Below are 12548 nucleotides of genomic sequence, written 5' to 3' on the forward strand. Positions count from 1 at the left end.
CCTGAAACTGTTCCAAAAAATGGAAATGGAAGGAAAACTTCCAAACTCGTTTTATGAGGCCAGCATCACCTTGATCCCAAAACCAAAGACTCCATCAAAAAGGAGAATTACAAACCAATATCCTTAATGAACATGGATGCAAAACTTCTCACCAAAATACTAGCCAATAGGATCCAACAGTACATTAAGAGGATTATTCACCACAACCAAGTTGTATTTATTCCTGGGCTGCAAGGTTGGTTCAACATCTGCAAATCAATCAATGTGATATAATACATTAGTAAAAGAGAGAACAAGAACCATATGATACTCTCAATAGACACTGAAAAAGCATTTGACAAAGGACAGCATCCTTTCTTGATCAAAACTCTTCACAATTTAGGGACAGAGGATACATACCTCAATATCATCAAAGCTATCTATGAAAAACCCACAGCAAATATCATCCTCAATGGGAGAAAACTGAGAGCTTTTCCCTAAGGTCAGGAACATAGCAGGGCTGTCCACTATTACCACTGCTACTCAACATAGTCCTAGAAGTCCTGGCCTCAGCAATCAAACAACAACAAGAAATAAAAGGCATCCAAATTGGCAAAGAAAAAGTCCAACTCTCGTTCTTTGCAGATGATATGATTCTTTACGTAGAAAACCCAAAAGACTCCACTCCAAAAAAGCTAGAACTCATAGAGGAATTCAGTAAAGTGTCAGGATATAAAATCAATGCACAGAAACCAGTTGCATTTCTGTACACCAACACAAGACAGAGGAAAGAGAAATTAAGGAGTCAATCCCATTTACAGTTGCACCCAAAACCGTAAGATAGGCAGGAATAAATCTAACCAAAGAGGCAAAAAATCTGTACTCAGAAAACTGTATAGTAGTCATGAAAGAAATTGAGGAAGACACAAAGAAATGGAAAAACATTCCATGCTCATGGACTGGGAGAACAAATACTGTGAAAATGTCTGTACTACCTAAAGCAAACTACACATTTAATGCAATCCCTATCAATATACCATCAATTTTTTCAAAGAAATGGAACAAACAATCCTAAAGTTTATATGGCTCCAGAAAAGACCCTGAATAGCCAGAGGAATGTTGAAAAAGAAAGCCAAAGTTGGCAGCATTTCAATTCCAGACTTCAAGCTCTATTACAAAGCTGTCATCATCAAGACAGTATGGTACTGGCACAAAACAGACACCTAGATCAATATAACAGAACAGAGAGCCCAGAAATAGACCCTCATCTCTATGTTCAACTAATTTTCAACAAAGCAGGAAAAACTGTCCAGTGGAAAAAAGACAGCCTCTTCAACAAATGGTGTTGGGAAAATTGGACAGCCACGTGCAGAAGAATGAACCTGGACCACTTCCTTACACCACACACAAAAATAGACTCAAAATGGATGAAACACCTCAATGTGAGGCAGGAATCCATCAGAATCCTTGAGGAGAACTCAGGCAGCAGCCTCTTTGACCTCAGGCACAGCAACTTCTTCCTAGAAACATGGCCAAGGGCAGGGCAAGCAAGGGCAAAAGGGAAGTATTGGGACTTCATCAAGATCAAAAGCTTTTGCACAGCAAAGGAAACAGTACACAAAACCAAAAGACACCTGACAGAATGGGAGAAGGTATTTGCAAATGACATATCAGATAAAGAGCTAGTATCCAAAATCTATAAAGAACTTATCAAACTCAACATCCGGGGAACAAATAATCCAATCAAGGAATGGGCAGAAGACATGAATAGACATTTCTGCAAAGACGACATCCAGATGGCCAACAGAGACATTAAAATTGCTCAATATCAGGGAGATACAAATCAAAACCACAGTGAGGAACCACCTCACACCAGTCAGAATGGCTAAAGTTAACCAGTCAAGAAACGACAGATGTTGGCAAGGATGCAGAGAAGGGGAACCCTACCACAGTGTTGGTGGGACTGCAAGCTGGTCAAGCCACCCTGGAAAATAGTATGGGGGTTCCTCAAAAAGTTGGAAGTAGAGCTACCCTATGCCCCAGCAATGACACTACTGGGTATTTACCCTAAAGATACAAATGTAGTGATCCAAAGTGGCATGTGTACCCAAATGTTTATAGCAGCAAAGTACACAGTAGCCAAACTATGGAAAGAAACTGGATGTCCATCAACAGATGATATGGATAAAGAATATGTGGTATATATGTACAATGGAATGCTATGCAGTCAAAAAAAAAAAAAAAAACACAAACCTTGCCATTTGCGAAGATGTGGATGGAACTAGGGCATATTATGCTAAGTGAAATAAGTCAATCAGAGAAAGACAGTTATTATATAATCTCCCTGATATGAGGAATTTAAGAGGCAGGGCAGGAGGTTGTGGGGTTAATGGAGGGAAAAATCAAACAAGATGGGACCAGAGAGGGAGACAAACCATGAGAGACTCTTAATCTCAGAAAACAAACTGAGGGTTTCTGGAGGGACTGTGGGTGTGAGAGTTGGGGTGGTTGGGTGATGGACATTGGGGAGGATATGTGCTATGGTGAGCGCTGTAAATTGTGAAAGAATGATGATTCACAGACCTGTAACACTGGAACAAGTAATACATTATATGTTAATAAAAAATAAAAATAAACATAATAATATTTGTTCAGGCAAGTATAAAGATTCAAGAGAAATGTTTCAAGCATAAAAATTACTTTAGGATTACATTTCATGGAAAAGATGGAATGGAAATACAAGTTCAAGGAGAAAAAAAAAAGATGTCAAATTTTCACTCAGGTAAAGAGGCGTTTATTCAGACTTTTTCATGTGGCTAATGAATATGTACAAATAACAAATTATGTTGTACACTTGAAACTCATATAATGTGCATCCGTTGCACCTCAATAAAAAATTATTTGAGTTAAGTTTCTCATCAATGAGAAATATTTAAAAATTGAGAGCTCGCCATCTACAAGCAGTGATCAAAAATTTCCTGTTGTCATTTCAAGCACTAAACCTGATACATAAAAACAAATGGATGATGGTAGGTAGCAGATCACACTGACACTAAATTTTTCCTGGGTGCTTTAAAATGAGGAACATGACCATTTTTTTAATGTCAATATTTAAAATACATTAGAATCAACATCTTTTGCAAACTTAAAATTAAAGAATTTTGGGGCGCCTGGGTGGCTCAGTGGGTTAGGCCGCTGCCTTCGGCTCAGGTCATGATCTTAGGGTCCTGGGATCAAGTCCCGCATCAGGCTGTCTGCTCAGCAGGGAGCCTGCTTCGTCCTCTCTCTCTCTCTGCCTGCCTCTCTGCCTACTTGTGATCTCTCTCTGTCAAAAAAATAAATAAAATCTTTAAAGAATTTTGTATGTCAGTTGAAAAATACATGAGGGTAAATACTGTACAATTTCACTTTTATGATGTTACAGAACAGGGAGAATTAATTATGAAAAAAATCAGAACAGTGTTTGGTGCTATAGATGGTGGTATAGACTGACTGTAAAAAGGTTCAAGCGAACTTTCTAGGGTGATAGCAATGTTCTATACCTTAACAGAGTTTGAGGTTAGAAAGGCAAAAGTGTTTGTCAAAAATCATCAAATGGTGTACTTAAGATGTCTAAATTTCACTAAGGTAAATTTTACCTCAAGACAAAAAGAAAAACTATAAACAAATATATGAACTCTAGTTCATGTTATGCATGCTGAGAAATTTAGGGGTGAAATGTATTGGTGTCAAGAATTTATTTGGAAATGTATAAATAATAAGATTGACAAATGGACAGATAGAACTAAAACAAAATGTTTATAGTGGAATCTAGGTGGTGTGTATATGTAGTTCACTGCTCAATTTCAACTTTTCTGTTTGTTTGAAGATATTCACAACAGGGGCACCTGGGTGGCTCAGTGGGTTAAAGCCTCTGCCTTCAGCTCAGGTCATGATCCCAGGGTTCTGGGATCCAGCTCCGCATTGAGCTCTCTGCTCAGCAGGGAGCCTGCTTCCTCCTCTCTCTCTGCCTGCCTCTCTGCCTACTTGTGATCTCTGTCAAATAAATAAATAGAATCTAAAAAAAAAAAAAAAGAAAAATATTCACACAAAATATTGGGGAACGTGTACAAATAAATTTTTTTTCATAATTCTTTAAGGCATATATGGGTAAAAATTTGAAGACCATTGGTTTCTGTCATCACCATTTGTTAATGAATCTTTTTTTTTTAAGATTTTTTTTTTTTATTTGACAGGCAGAGATTACAAGCAGGCTGAGAGGCAGGCAGAGAGAGAGGAGGGAGCAGGCTCCCAGCTGAGCAGAGTGCCGGATGCGGGACTCGATCCCAGGACCCTGGGATCATGACCTGAGCCGAAGGCAGAGGCTTTAACCCACTGAGCCACCCAGGCACCCCTGTTAATGAATCTTTAACCTAAACTTACAGCCCAAACCTCTCTCCAGAATCTCAGTCATCTGTCTCCTGGAATGCTCCATCTGGATTTCCCATCAGTTCTAAAACTCAACAAATCCAAACATGAATTTATTGTCTTCCTGTGTCAGTTAGAAATACCATCAGCTACAAGTAACAGAATAGAACAAACAAAACAAGGGTGATTTGTCTTACGTAACAAGAGATCTGGAAGTAGGTGGCTGCTGGTGTTGGTTCATCTTCTGGCTAAGAGGTCTACCATTCCCTTGGCCTTCCCTCATAGTCACAAAGTGTTCTGCGTCTCCAGACATCATGTCTGAGTTCAAGATAGGAAAAGGGGGAAGGAAGCAATGCCAGTGACAACTGAACTTTTATCAACACAGCTTCAGATTTTCCAGAAGCCTCCCAGCGGACTTCCCCATAAATCCCATTAATCAGACTGTTGCCCTAGCTGCAAAGGAAACCAGGAGGCAAGTACTTAACTTCCTTATCCTCTAAATTGGATGTAGGATTGGGTGATGGGTGAACATGCCAACAGTATCTGTAACATTCTTCCCAACCCGCTCCACCTCCTATACCCCTCATCTGTGTTTACAATCCCAGGACCTGACTAGTCACCCAAGTAAGGAGCCCCAGGAGTTATCCTTAGCTCTCTTTCCCCTCTACTCCTCATATCCACTGTTTGGATCTTTTCTCAGTCTTTGAATCTCTCTCACATCTGAGCCTCCTTCCCATACCCGCTGCCACTGTCTTGGTTCATGTTCTCATTTCCTCTCTGAACTGCTCTAACAGTCTCTTAGTCTCAAGTCTTAACTTCAAACCATCCTCCATGTGGCCCCAGCTTGACCATTCTAAAAACAGACCTCTAACCATCTTATCCCCTGCCTAGATCTTGTCTGTGGCTTTGCCTAACACCTAGTTTAAAGGCTAACTTCCTTAGGATGTTATGTAACGGAGTCCTGCAGTTTTCTTAATAACATACTCCTGAAACTGCCTTGTCAGAGTGCCCCAGGCCTGTCAAGGATCAGCTCCCTTAAGATACAACTTCCTAGAGGGAGGAGCTGGGGAAGTCGATACTCAAAATCCAAACCTGTTGTGCTAGGCAGACAGCCATCTGTCTTTAATACATTTGTGCTAAAACTGTAGTATGAAAGAACAATAGATTTACATATTATAATAAGGGATCTGTTCCCAGAGACTAGAGAATATATCATCTCTAAATGTTATTTTGTCTTGGAGACATAAATTTAACAATGTATTTAAAGGTTAATATCATTGTTGTTCATTCAGTTCAGAGACTTACTGAATCCCCTCTATGTATTAGACACTATACTTTAGTTCTTTTCCTTTATAATAGAACGGAGATGACAGATCTAGAACAGTGTTCAATTGAAGCTATCTGCCACTTTCTGCATACCTAATGACTTCCATCTTTTTCTCTATTGCACTATTTAAGACTTATTCGTATCACCAGCATCAGCACTTTCATGTTTCTGTCTTCTACTCATTTTCATAAATAAAATTCATTAGATATTCAAACATATGTCTAAAAGCAGAGATGGAGGCAAAGATGGCAGCATGGTAAAAACTGGTTGATTTTTTTTTTTTTAAGATTTTGTTTATTTATTTGGCAGAGAGAGAGAACACAAGCAGAGGGAGCAGCAGGCAGAGGCAGAGGGAGAAGCAGGCTCCCCACTAAGCAGGGGGCCCAAGGTGGGGCCTGATCCCCCGAGTGGAAGACAAACACTTAACCAACTGAGCCATCCAATCCAGGCACCCCAAAACTCACTGATTGATAGAATGCCATGTGATAATAGTTAAGCTTTCTAGAGCACTTATTCTGTGCCAGGCACCCTTCAAGGCACTCTACAAATAGGAACTCCTTGATCTTCACAACTCTATGAAGTAGGTACCATGATCTCCACGTGGCAGATGAGGAAACTGTGGCGCAAAGGTAGTTTTGCACCTTTGTGGATGAAAGCTATGCCCAACACCTCCCAGACTCACCTCCTGTCTGCTTCACTTGAGTTAACTACATTTCTCCTAGTTCCAGGTGGTGGTCTGTGGTCTCTCCAGCGCTATACTTCTGAACATGCTGTCCCTTCTGTCCCGACTGCTTGTCCTCTGTGCCCATTCCTGGAGACCAAGTGAGGCCCACGCTTCTCAGTGAAGTCTCTTCTGTCTGGTGAGGTGCGGTCAGGCTGTGGGGGCCAGCACCTTGCCCAGCGTCCTCATCCTGCTCTATTTACGTGCTTACAGCTCTCTCTCCCACCAGAAATGATGCTGCCAGGCCTGGCTGTCTCCTCGTGCTGGAGTCCCTGGGGCTTGCTACTATGCCCGGCCTGGAATCAGCACTTAAAGGCTTGCTGAAGTGATGCATAGCATCCCTGGATTTTACACTCTGTTGTCGCCCCCACGCCGTCTGGCACCACATATTGCAGACACTTAGTCAATGGGGAGCGGGAGCCTGGTTTCCCAGCCAGCAGCCTAACTTAATGAAACAGAGCAAAACAAAACCCGCCCCCTTTCCTCCCATCTCCACATCACAATAATCCCCGAGGATCTGAACTCCTTTCCAAGCCCTCCCATCAGTCGAATGGGAGGAAGTCGAGGGGAGTCCCTGACTCCCCTCCGCTGGCTAGCCGGAGCAGGGTGGGGAGGAGCCGTCAGGGCGCACAGTAGCCTCATCCCGCGCCTTCTGCCAGTTCTTGCCTATTAAGGTAAGATTTCTCGGCGGAGAGCGGGAGGGACCGGCGGAGGGTCCCCCAGAAGGGACCTCGCGGCCTGTGAGCTCGCCCGGAGCCAGGGGAGCACAGACCCCGGCCGGGTGCCCCGCGACGGGTACTGCCAGCTTGAGGGCAGCCCCGGATCCTACTGTGCTCTTCTACCCGAGGCCACCTTCCTAGGTTTCCTTAGCCATTGGGGCCATGTCCTCATTCTCCACCGCCACCGCAGGCCTCAAATGAGTCTCTGCACAGGGCGCTGATTAAATGGGTCTCGGGTCCCCAGCGGACGCTCCTTCCCGGCAGATGCCCGCAGAAGCACCGAGGCCGCTGCGCCCGCGGGGCCCGGCACCGGCAGAACGCACCCGGCGTTACCCGGGCAGAGCCGGGGACGCGTCCTTCCGGCCGCCAGATCTCCGCCCTCTCTGCGCCCCCACCCCACGCCAGACTCTCGGGGTCCTCCCGGGCCGCCTCCCGCCCAGCGCCCGACTCGGGCCCCGCCCCTCCGCCCCGCCCCCCGAAGGCCCCGCCCACGGCCCCTCGCGCTCCGCCCCCTCCCCGCCGGCTCCCGCCGCTCCCGGCGCTCCGAGCGCGGGCCTGGGGACACAGGATCCCGCCGCCGGGGCCGCAGCATGGGGCGCTTCCGCGGGGGTCTGCGGTGCATCAAGTACCTACTGCTGGGCTTCAACCTGCTCTTCTGGGTGAGACCCGGAGCTGGGCAGGCCGGGCAGGGGAGGAGCCGGGCGGGGGCGCGGGGCCGGGGTCCCCGGGGAGCTGGCCGCTGCCGCGTCCGAGCCGGGCTCCACGAGGCTGGGTGTTCAAAAAGGCTGAGGTGAGGAAGAGGCAGACAAAGAGGGAGGGGAGGGATAGCGGGAGGGATGGAGGGAGAGAAAGCAGAGGGAGGGAGAGATTGAGCAACAAGAAACGGTGAGAAGCGGGTTGGGGGGGGTGGGGGACACCTTGTGGCTTTTCCCTTTGAGGAAGCTCTACCCCAGCTGGTGACTCCAGGTGCGGGGACACCAGCCCCTCCTCACCTCACCTCCTGAGGAGTCGGCTCCCCACCTGGCCCCCGGGGCACTCACCCCTTGTCTCTCTGCCCTTCCGCTGCAACCGGGGCCTGGCCAGGGCGCTGGGAGAGAATCCCCTGTGCCGGTGCGGGGGCTGCCAGGGGTGGTGCCCCAAAGCGCGTGTGTGGAGACACCACCTGGCGGTGATGGTTTTGTTTGAGGAAATTGGGGGTAGGAGTGAAAATGGTGGGAGGGGGGCAGCCGTCGTGCTTATTCTGGGTGTTAGAGGAGGGTACCTGGCTGCGAGGAGGTGGTAATACTCTTCCCTGAAGCGAACGGACAGAAGAGAGGGGCTTCCAAAGGGCAACAGCATCTCCCAACAGCCCCTAGCCCACAGCCTCTGCTAAATACCACAGATGATCTCATTCAACTTCGCCCTGAACCAACATTCCCCGATTAGTGGTTCACAGAGAGATGGGGCCATGCCCCTTGTCTCCCATATTATTGGGACAAGGTTAGGGCCAGACTATCCCTATACTCCCTGGTTACCCTGTCTCAGGCTCTGGAGGACTGCAAAAATTATCTTGTCTTATTATTATTCCTCTTGGGCTTTCTGAAGAAACTGTCCGTCAGTCAGTCCCTGAGGGAAAATATAAATATTGTTTTGGGTTCTTAATGCTAGTGGGGAACTGCAGCGGCCTTGGTGCTCAGAAGCAACTAGGAGAGGGGAGGGTGGTGATTGTCCTATCTGCTCCAGGGAGTTTGTCTTCCCATGACTGAAACTAATTAATTATTGAATGATGGGCTTTGCTTGTGTCTGCCAACCCATTAGCCCAGATGCCTGGGTGACTCCAGCAACTCTAACCTCTCATAAGACAACTTGCCATGCTCTGCATCCTTCAGCAGGGGAAGGTATGAAGGAGGCACCCCAAAGACGGCCCCTGAATTTTAAAAAAACACATGGTTTTTGTACACCGGGCATTTACACTCAGCATACTACAGGGAGGGACATTTCTAAAGGTCCTTTATGTTGGCTTAATTTAAAAAGCTGTTAATTATAGATGTCATGCTTCAGTGACACCCTTCGCTCTCACTGCTTACAAATTCAAAACAAGTTTTCTCTCAGCCTCAGAAGGACTTCTCAGGCGGGGCTCAGTGCTTATTGAGTGCCTGATGCTGTGCCAGCCTTTCCAGGGATCATAGGAAGCATTTATTGAATGTTTTCAGTGTGTCAGGGACAGTGCTAAGCACACAGCATTCATTATTATACTCAATCCTGACGGCGATGCTCATGTATATAATATTCTTATCACCATTTTTACTCATGAGGAAACAGAGGTGCACACATAGATTGACTTGCCCAAGGTCACATAGCCAGTGTGTGGCAAAAGTGGGACTCTGACTCAGCCTCTGTGGTTCTAAGCACTGTGGCACATTATACTCTTAAGCGGTGGTTCTCAGAGGGTGGTTCCTGGACTAGCAGCATCAGCATCTCCTGGGAACTTGTCGGAAATGTACATTCACTGCTCCATCTAGGCCAGCAGAAGCAGGAACTCAGGGAGGGACCCAGTAGTCTATGTTTGCAAGCCTTCTAGATAATTCTGATGCTTTCTTAAGCTTGAGAACCAATGTTAAACGATTATTAAATAAATAGTATAAAGATAATTTATAACATGTAAATATAAATCAGTATATATAATTTATAAATATAAAATGCTATTCTCTAAGCTGCCAATGTTGCTAAGGAAACAAGTCCAATGTATATAGAACAAAAAGTTAAGTATATAATCAAGCGACAAATGTCACACTTCTGGCCATACATAGTAAAGAAGGTAAGCAGGAACAAAGCAATGTTTGAGCATTTGCCATGTGTTAGCCACTGGGGTTAGACATGACCTTTTATATATAGGATCTAATTAAGAAGAAAGGTGGGTGCCTGGGTGGCTCAGTAAGTTAAGTGCCTGACTCTCTTGATTTTTGGACTCAGGTCATGATCTGAGAGTGGTGAGATGGAGCCCCACATTTGGGCTCAGCGCTCAGGGAGGCATCTGCCTGAGATTCTCTCTCCCTCTCTCTCTGGCACTCCCCCTTGCTCGCTCTCTTTCTCTCTCTGAAATAAATCTTAAAAAAAAAAAAAAAAAAGTTCAGAGAAAGGATTGCAGCAACAGTGAGGAGTCAGGGCAGTTGTCCTGAAAAATAGGTGTTTAAGCTGGACCTGGACCTCAGAGGACTGGTAGAATGAAGTGGGCAAGGCAAGGGGGGTGACATGCCACCTACCAGCAGAGGAACAGCACAAGGCTGAGTGTGACTACCATCTGACAAAAGGGTCAGGCTTGAGGGCAGAGATCCCAAGCAGGGTGTGTTTGAGTAAGTTATTCTTCTAGGTATGTTTGCTTATCTATACAATTAGGGTAATAGGGTTTTCAGGAGGATTAAAACAAAATGGTGTGAAGTGCCTGACCTCATCTTCTTATGAACCTAGTACATAGTGCTCAAAAAACATTATTTATTTGTGCCTGTTATTATGTTATTAGTGCCTGCACGTAGGAGCATCTTAAAACTTAACTCTCTTTCCTGAGTCCCTTAATTTGGGCTAATAGTATCTATGTTCGCCAAATGACTTGGAGCTTGTCTTTGTTGTAGGGTGACTACACATTATCCTCTCAATTTGTACTTGTGAATTTTCTCCACTTGAACTTGGAATGCTTTGAGAGCAGGCTTCTTTTTGTTTTTTTTTTTCTTTTTTTCTTTCTTCCTCTTATGTTCACAGTTATATCTCCAGGGCCTAGAACAGAGCCCAGCACAAAGGAGGCATTCAGTAAGTATCTGTAGAATGAATGAATGAATCTGCAGCTTAGAGCACTTGGTACCAACGGCCTTCCCAACTTGCACTGATAATCAATGATCTGAAAGATTGATCTACCTCTCCCTGTACATTACCTGTTGATCTGTCCTTTGTTTGCACAGACTGAACCCAGGAGGGGTTATGGAGGCTTTCCCGAGTCTTAGACATGCACCATCATAGGGTAAGGGCCAACTGAAACCGATACATCATCATTTAGGGGAAAGTGATTATTGGGGATAAATTATCTAGATATCTGCCTTCACTGTAACTGAGGGAACCTGATTCCAGGAAAAGCCCCACCCTAGTTTCTGAAGTTGTTTTTCCTGATTGGAGGGGTTTGTGGGAAGTTTGTGGAAGGGCAGAGGGTGGGGGCTGGTTTTCCTCAAAGACTCAGCTTTAGCTGTGACTTCACGTGTCTTATTCACGCACCCCTTGGCATGCTTGGGTGCCTGCCCTTCTGAGCTATAAGGTCCCCCTCTTTGACCGCACTCTCTTTTCCTATCAGGAATTCACTAGAAGGCAGGCAAGGAGGTGGGGGGCGGGTGTGTTCTGTGATCTGCAGTTTGTCCCCTTGGGTGACCACAGTCTTTCCTATCAGGAATTCACCAGAAGGCAGGCAAGGAGGTGGGGGGCGGGTGTGTTCTGTGATCTGCAATTTGACAAATCGATTTGCAGGCTCCTCTGGCAGCTTGGTTTAAGTAAGTTTCCCTAGACTATGCTCCTGATTTTATAAACATTCAGCTAGATCCTGCCAGAGCCGGCACAGCTCTGCCAGCCCAGGGCCGCCAACTGTATTCACCACTACATTTTTAAAAACAAAAGTAGAGCCTGGTCATGAACCCCACTAAATTCATTTCTGTTATCATGATTGATGTCTAACATGGAACCCCTCCCACCATCTGTCATGTCTAAATTCGGACACTATAATCAGAAGCACGGCATAGGCCCATGCCTCTCACTGGAATCACCTTTATTTTTTTTTTTCCTCCGTTGCATAGCAATATAAATAAAACACTACAGTCCACCAAGCCGCATATGTTGGTTTCAACAAAAACGGGCACTGTTTATTCCTTGCTTTATTGTTGTACGCTCAGCGTTTTCCTATCATTGTGCAGTACTGAGCAGCTCGTGTTAGCGACCGACAGGAAGCAGGACTGTTCACATGCCATATATGGCTTGTCTGAACTTGCTTTCCTTTCCTTCTCACCAGCATTCAGGCAGCTCTGGGGGTTTGGTCAATGACGCCTAACGGGTGCTATTAGGAATGATCGTGTCCCACCAGCCCGGGAGTGAAAGATGTTTGATGCTACTGGGTCCCAGGTTGCCTCCTCCTCTTCCTCAAACTTGTTTCAAACAGTAATTTCAGAGCTAACACCCCTGTCAGGAATACTGGTTTAAACAAAAACGTTCCTGAAGAAAGTATTCTTTGGGGTCTACCCAAAAGCTAGACCACCCCAGAAGGCAGATAGGAATTTCCTTGGTCTTCTTGTAGGATAGTCTTCATTTCTGATTTCTCTCAAGGTGGGAAGACAGCAGGAGAGGCCATCCTCCTCTGACGTGGACGAGAAAGGCCTGGTGTGACTGG

At 45.6% G+C, this 12548-nt stretch overlaps 1 protein-coding gene across 4 annotated transcripts in view; it reads left to right on the forward strand.

The window, feature by feature from the left end:
• Window positions 1-7019: 7019 nt before the first annotated feature.
• The window catches only part of TSPAN2 (tetraspanin 2), a 63239-nt gene continuing 57710 nt past the window's right edge, over window positions 7020-12548 (forward strand). For 3 of the 4 annotated variants that reach the window (XM_045081866.1, XM_045081868.1, XM_045081869.1), the window contains exon 1: window positions 7657-7812. In XM_045081866.1, the coding sequence (XP_044937801.1) occupies window positions 7744-7812 (69 nt within the window). In that variant the 5' untranslated portion in view covers window positions 7657-7743. Of the gene's footprint in view, window positions 7109-7656; window positions 7813-12548 lie in introns of those variants that run through there. The other variant, XM_045081867.1, reaches the window with a different exon arrangement.

The sequence above is a fragment of the Mustela putorius genome, unplaced genomic scaffold, assembly GCF_011764305.1.
Source record: "Mustela putorius furo isolate JIRA1106 unplaced genomic scaffold, ASM1176430v1.1 tig00000585_pilon_pilon_pilon, whole genome shotgun sequence".
Classification (NCBI taxonomy): Eukaryota; Metazoa; Chordata; class Mammalia; order Carnivora; family Mustelidae; genus Mustela; species Mustela putorius.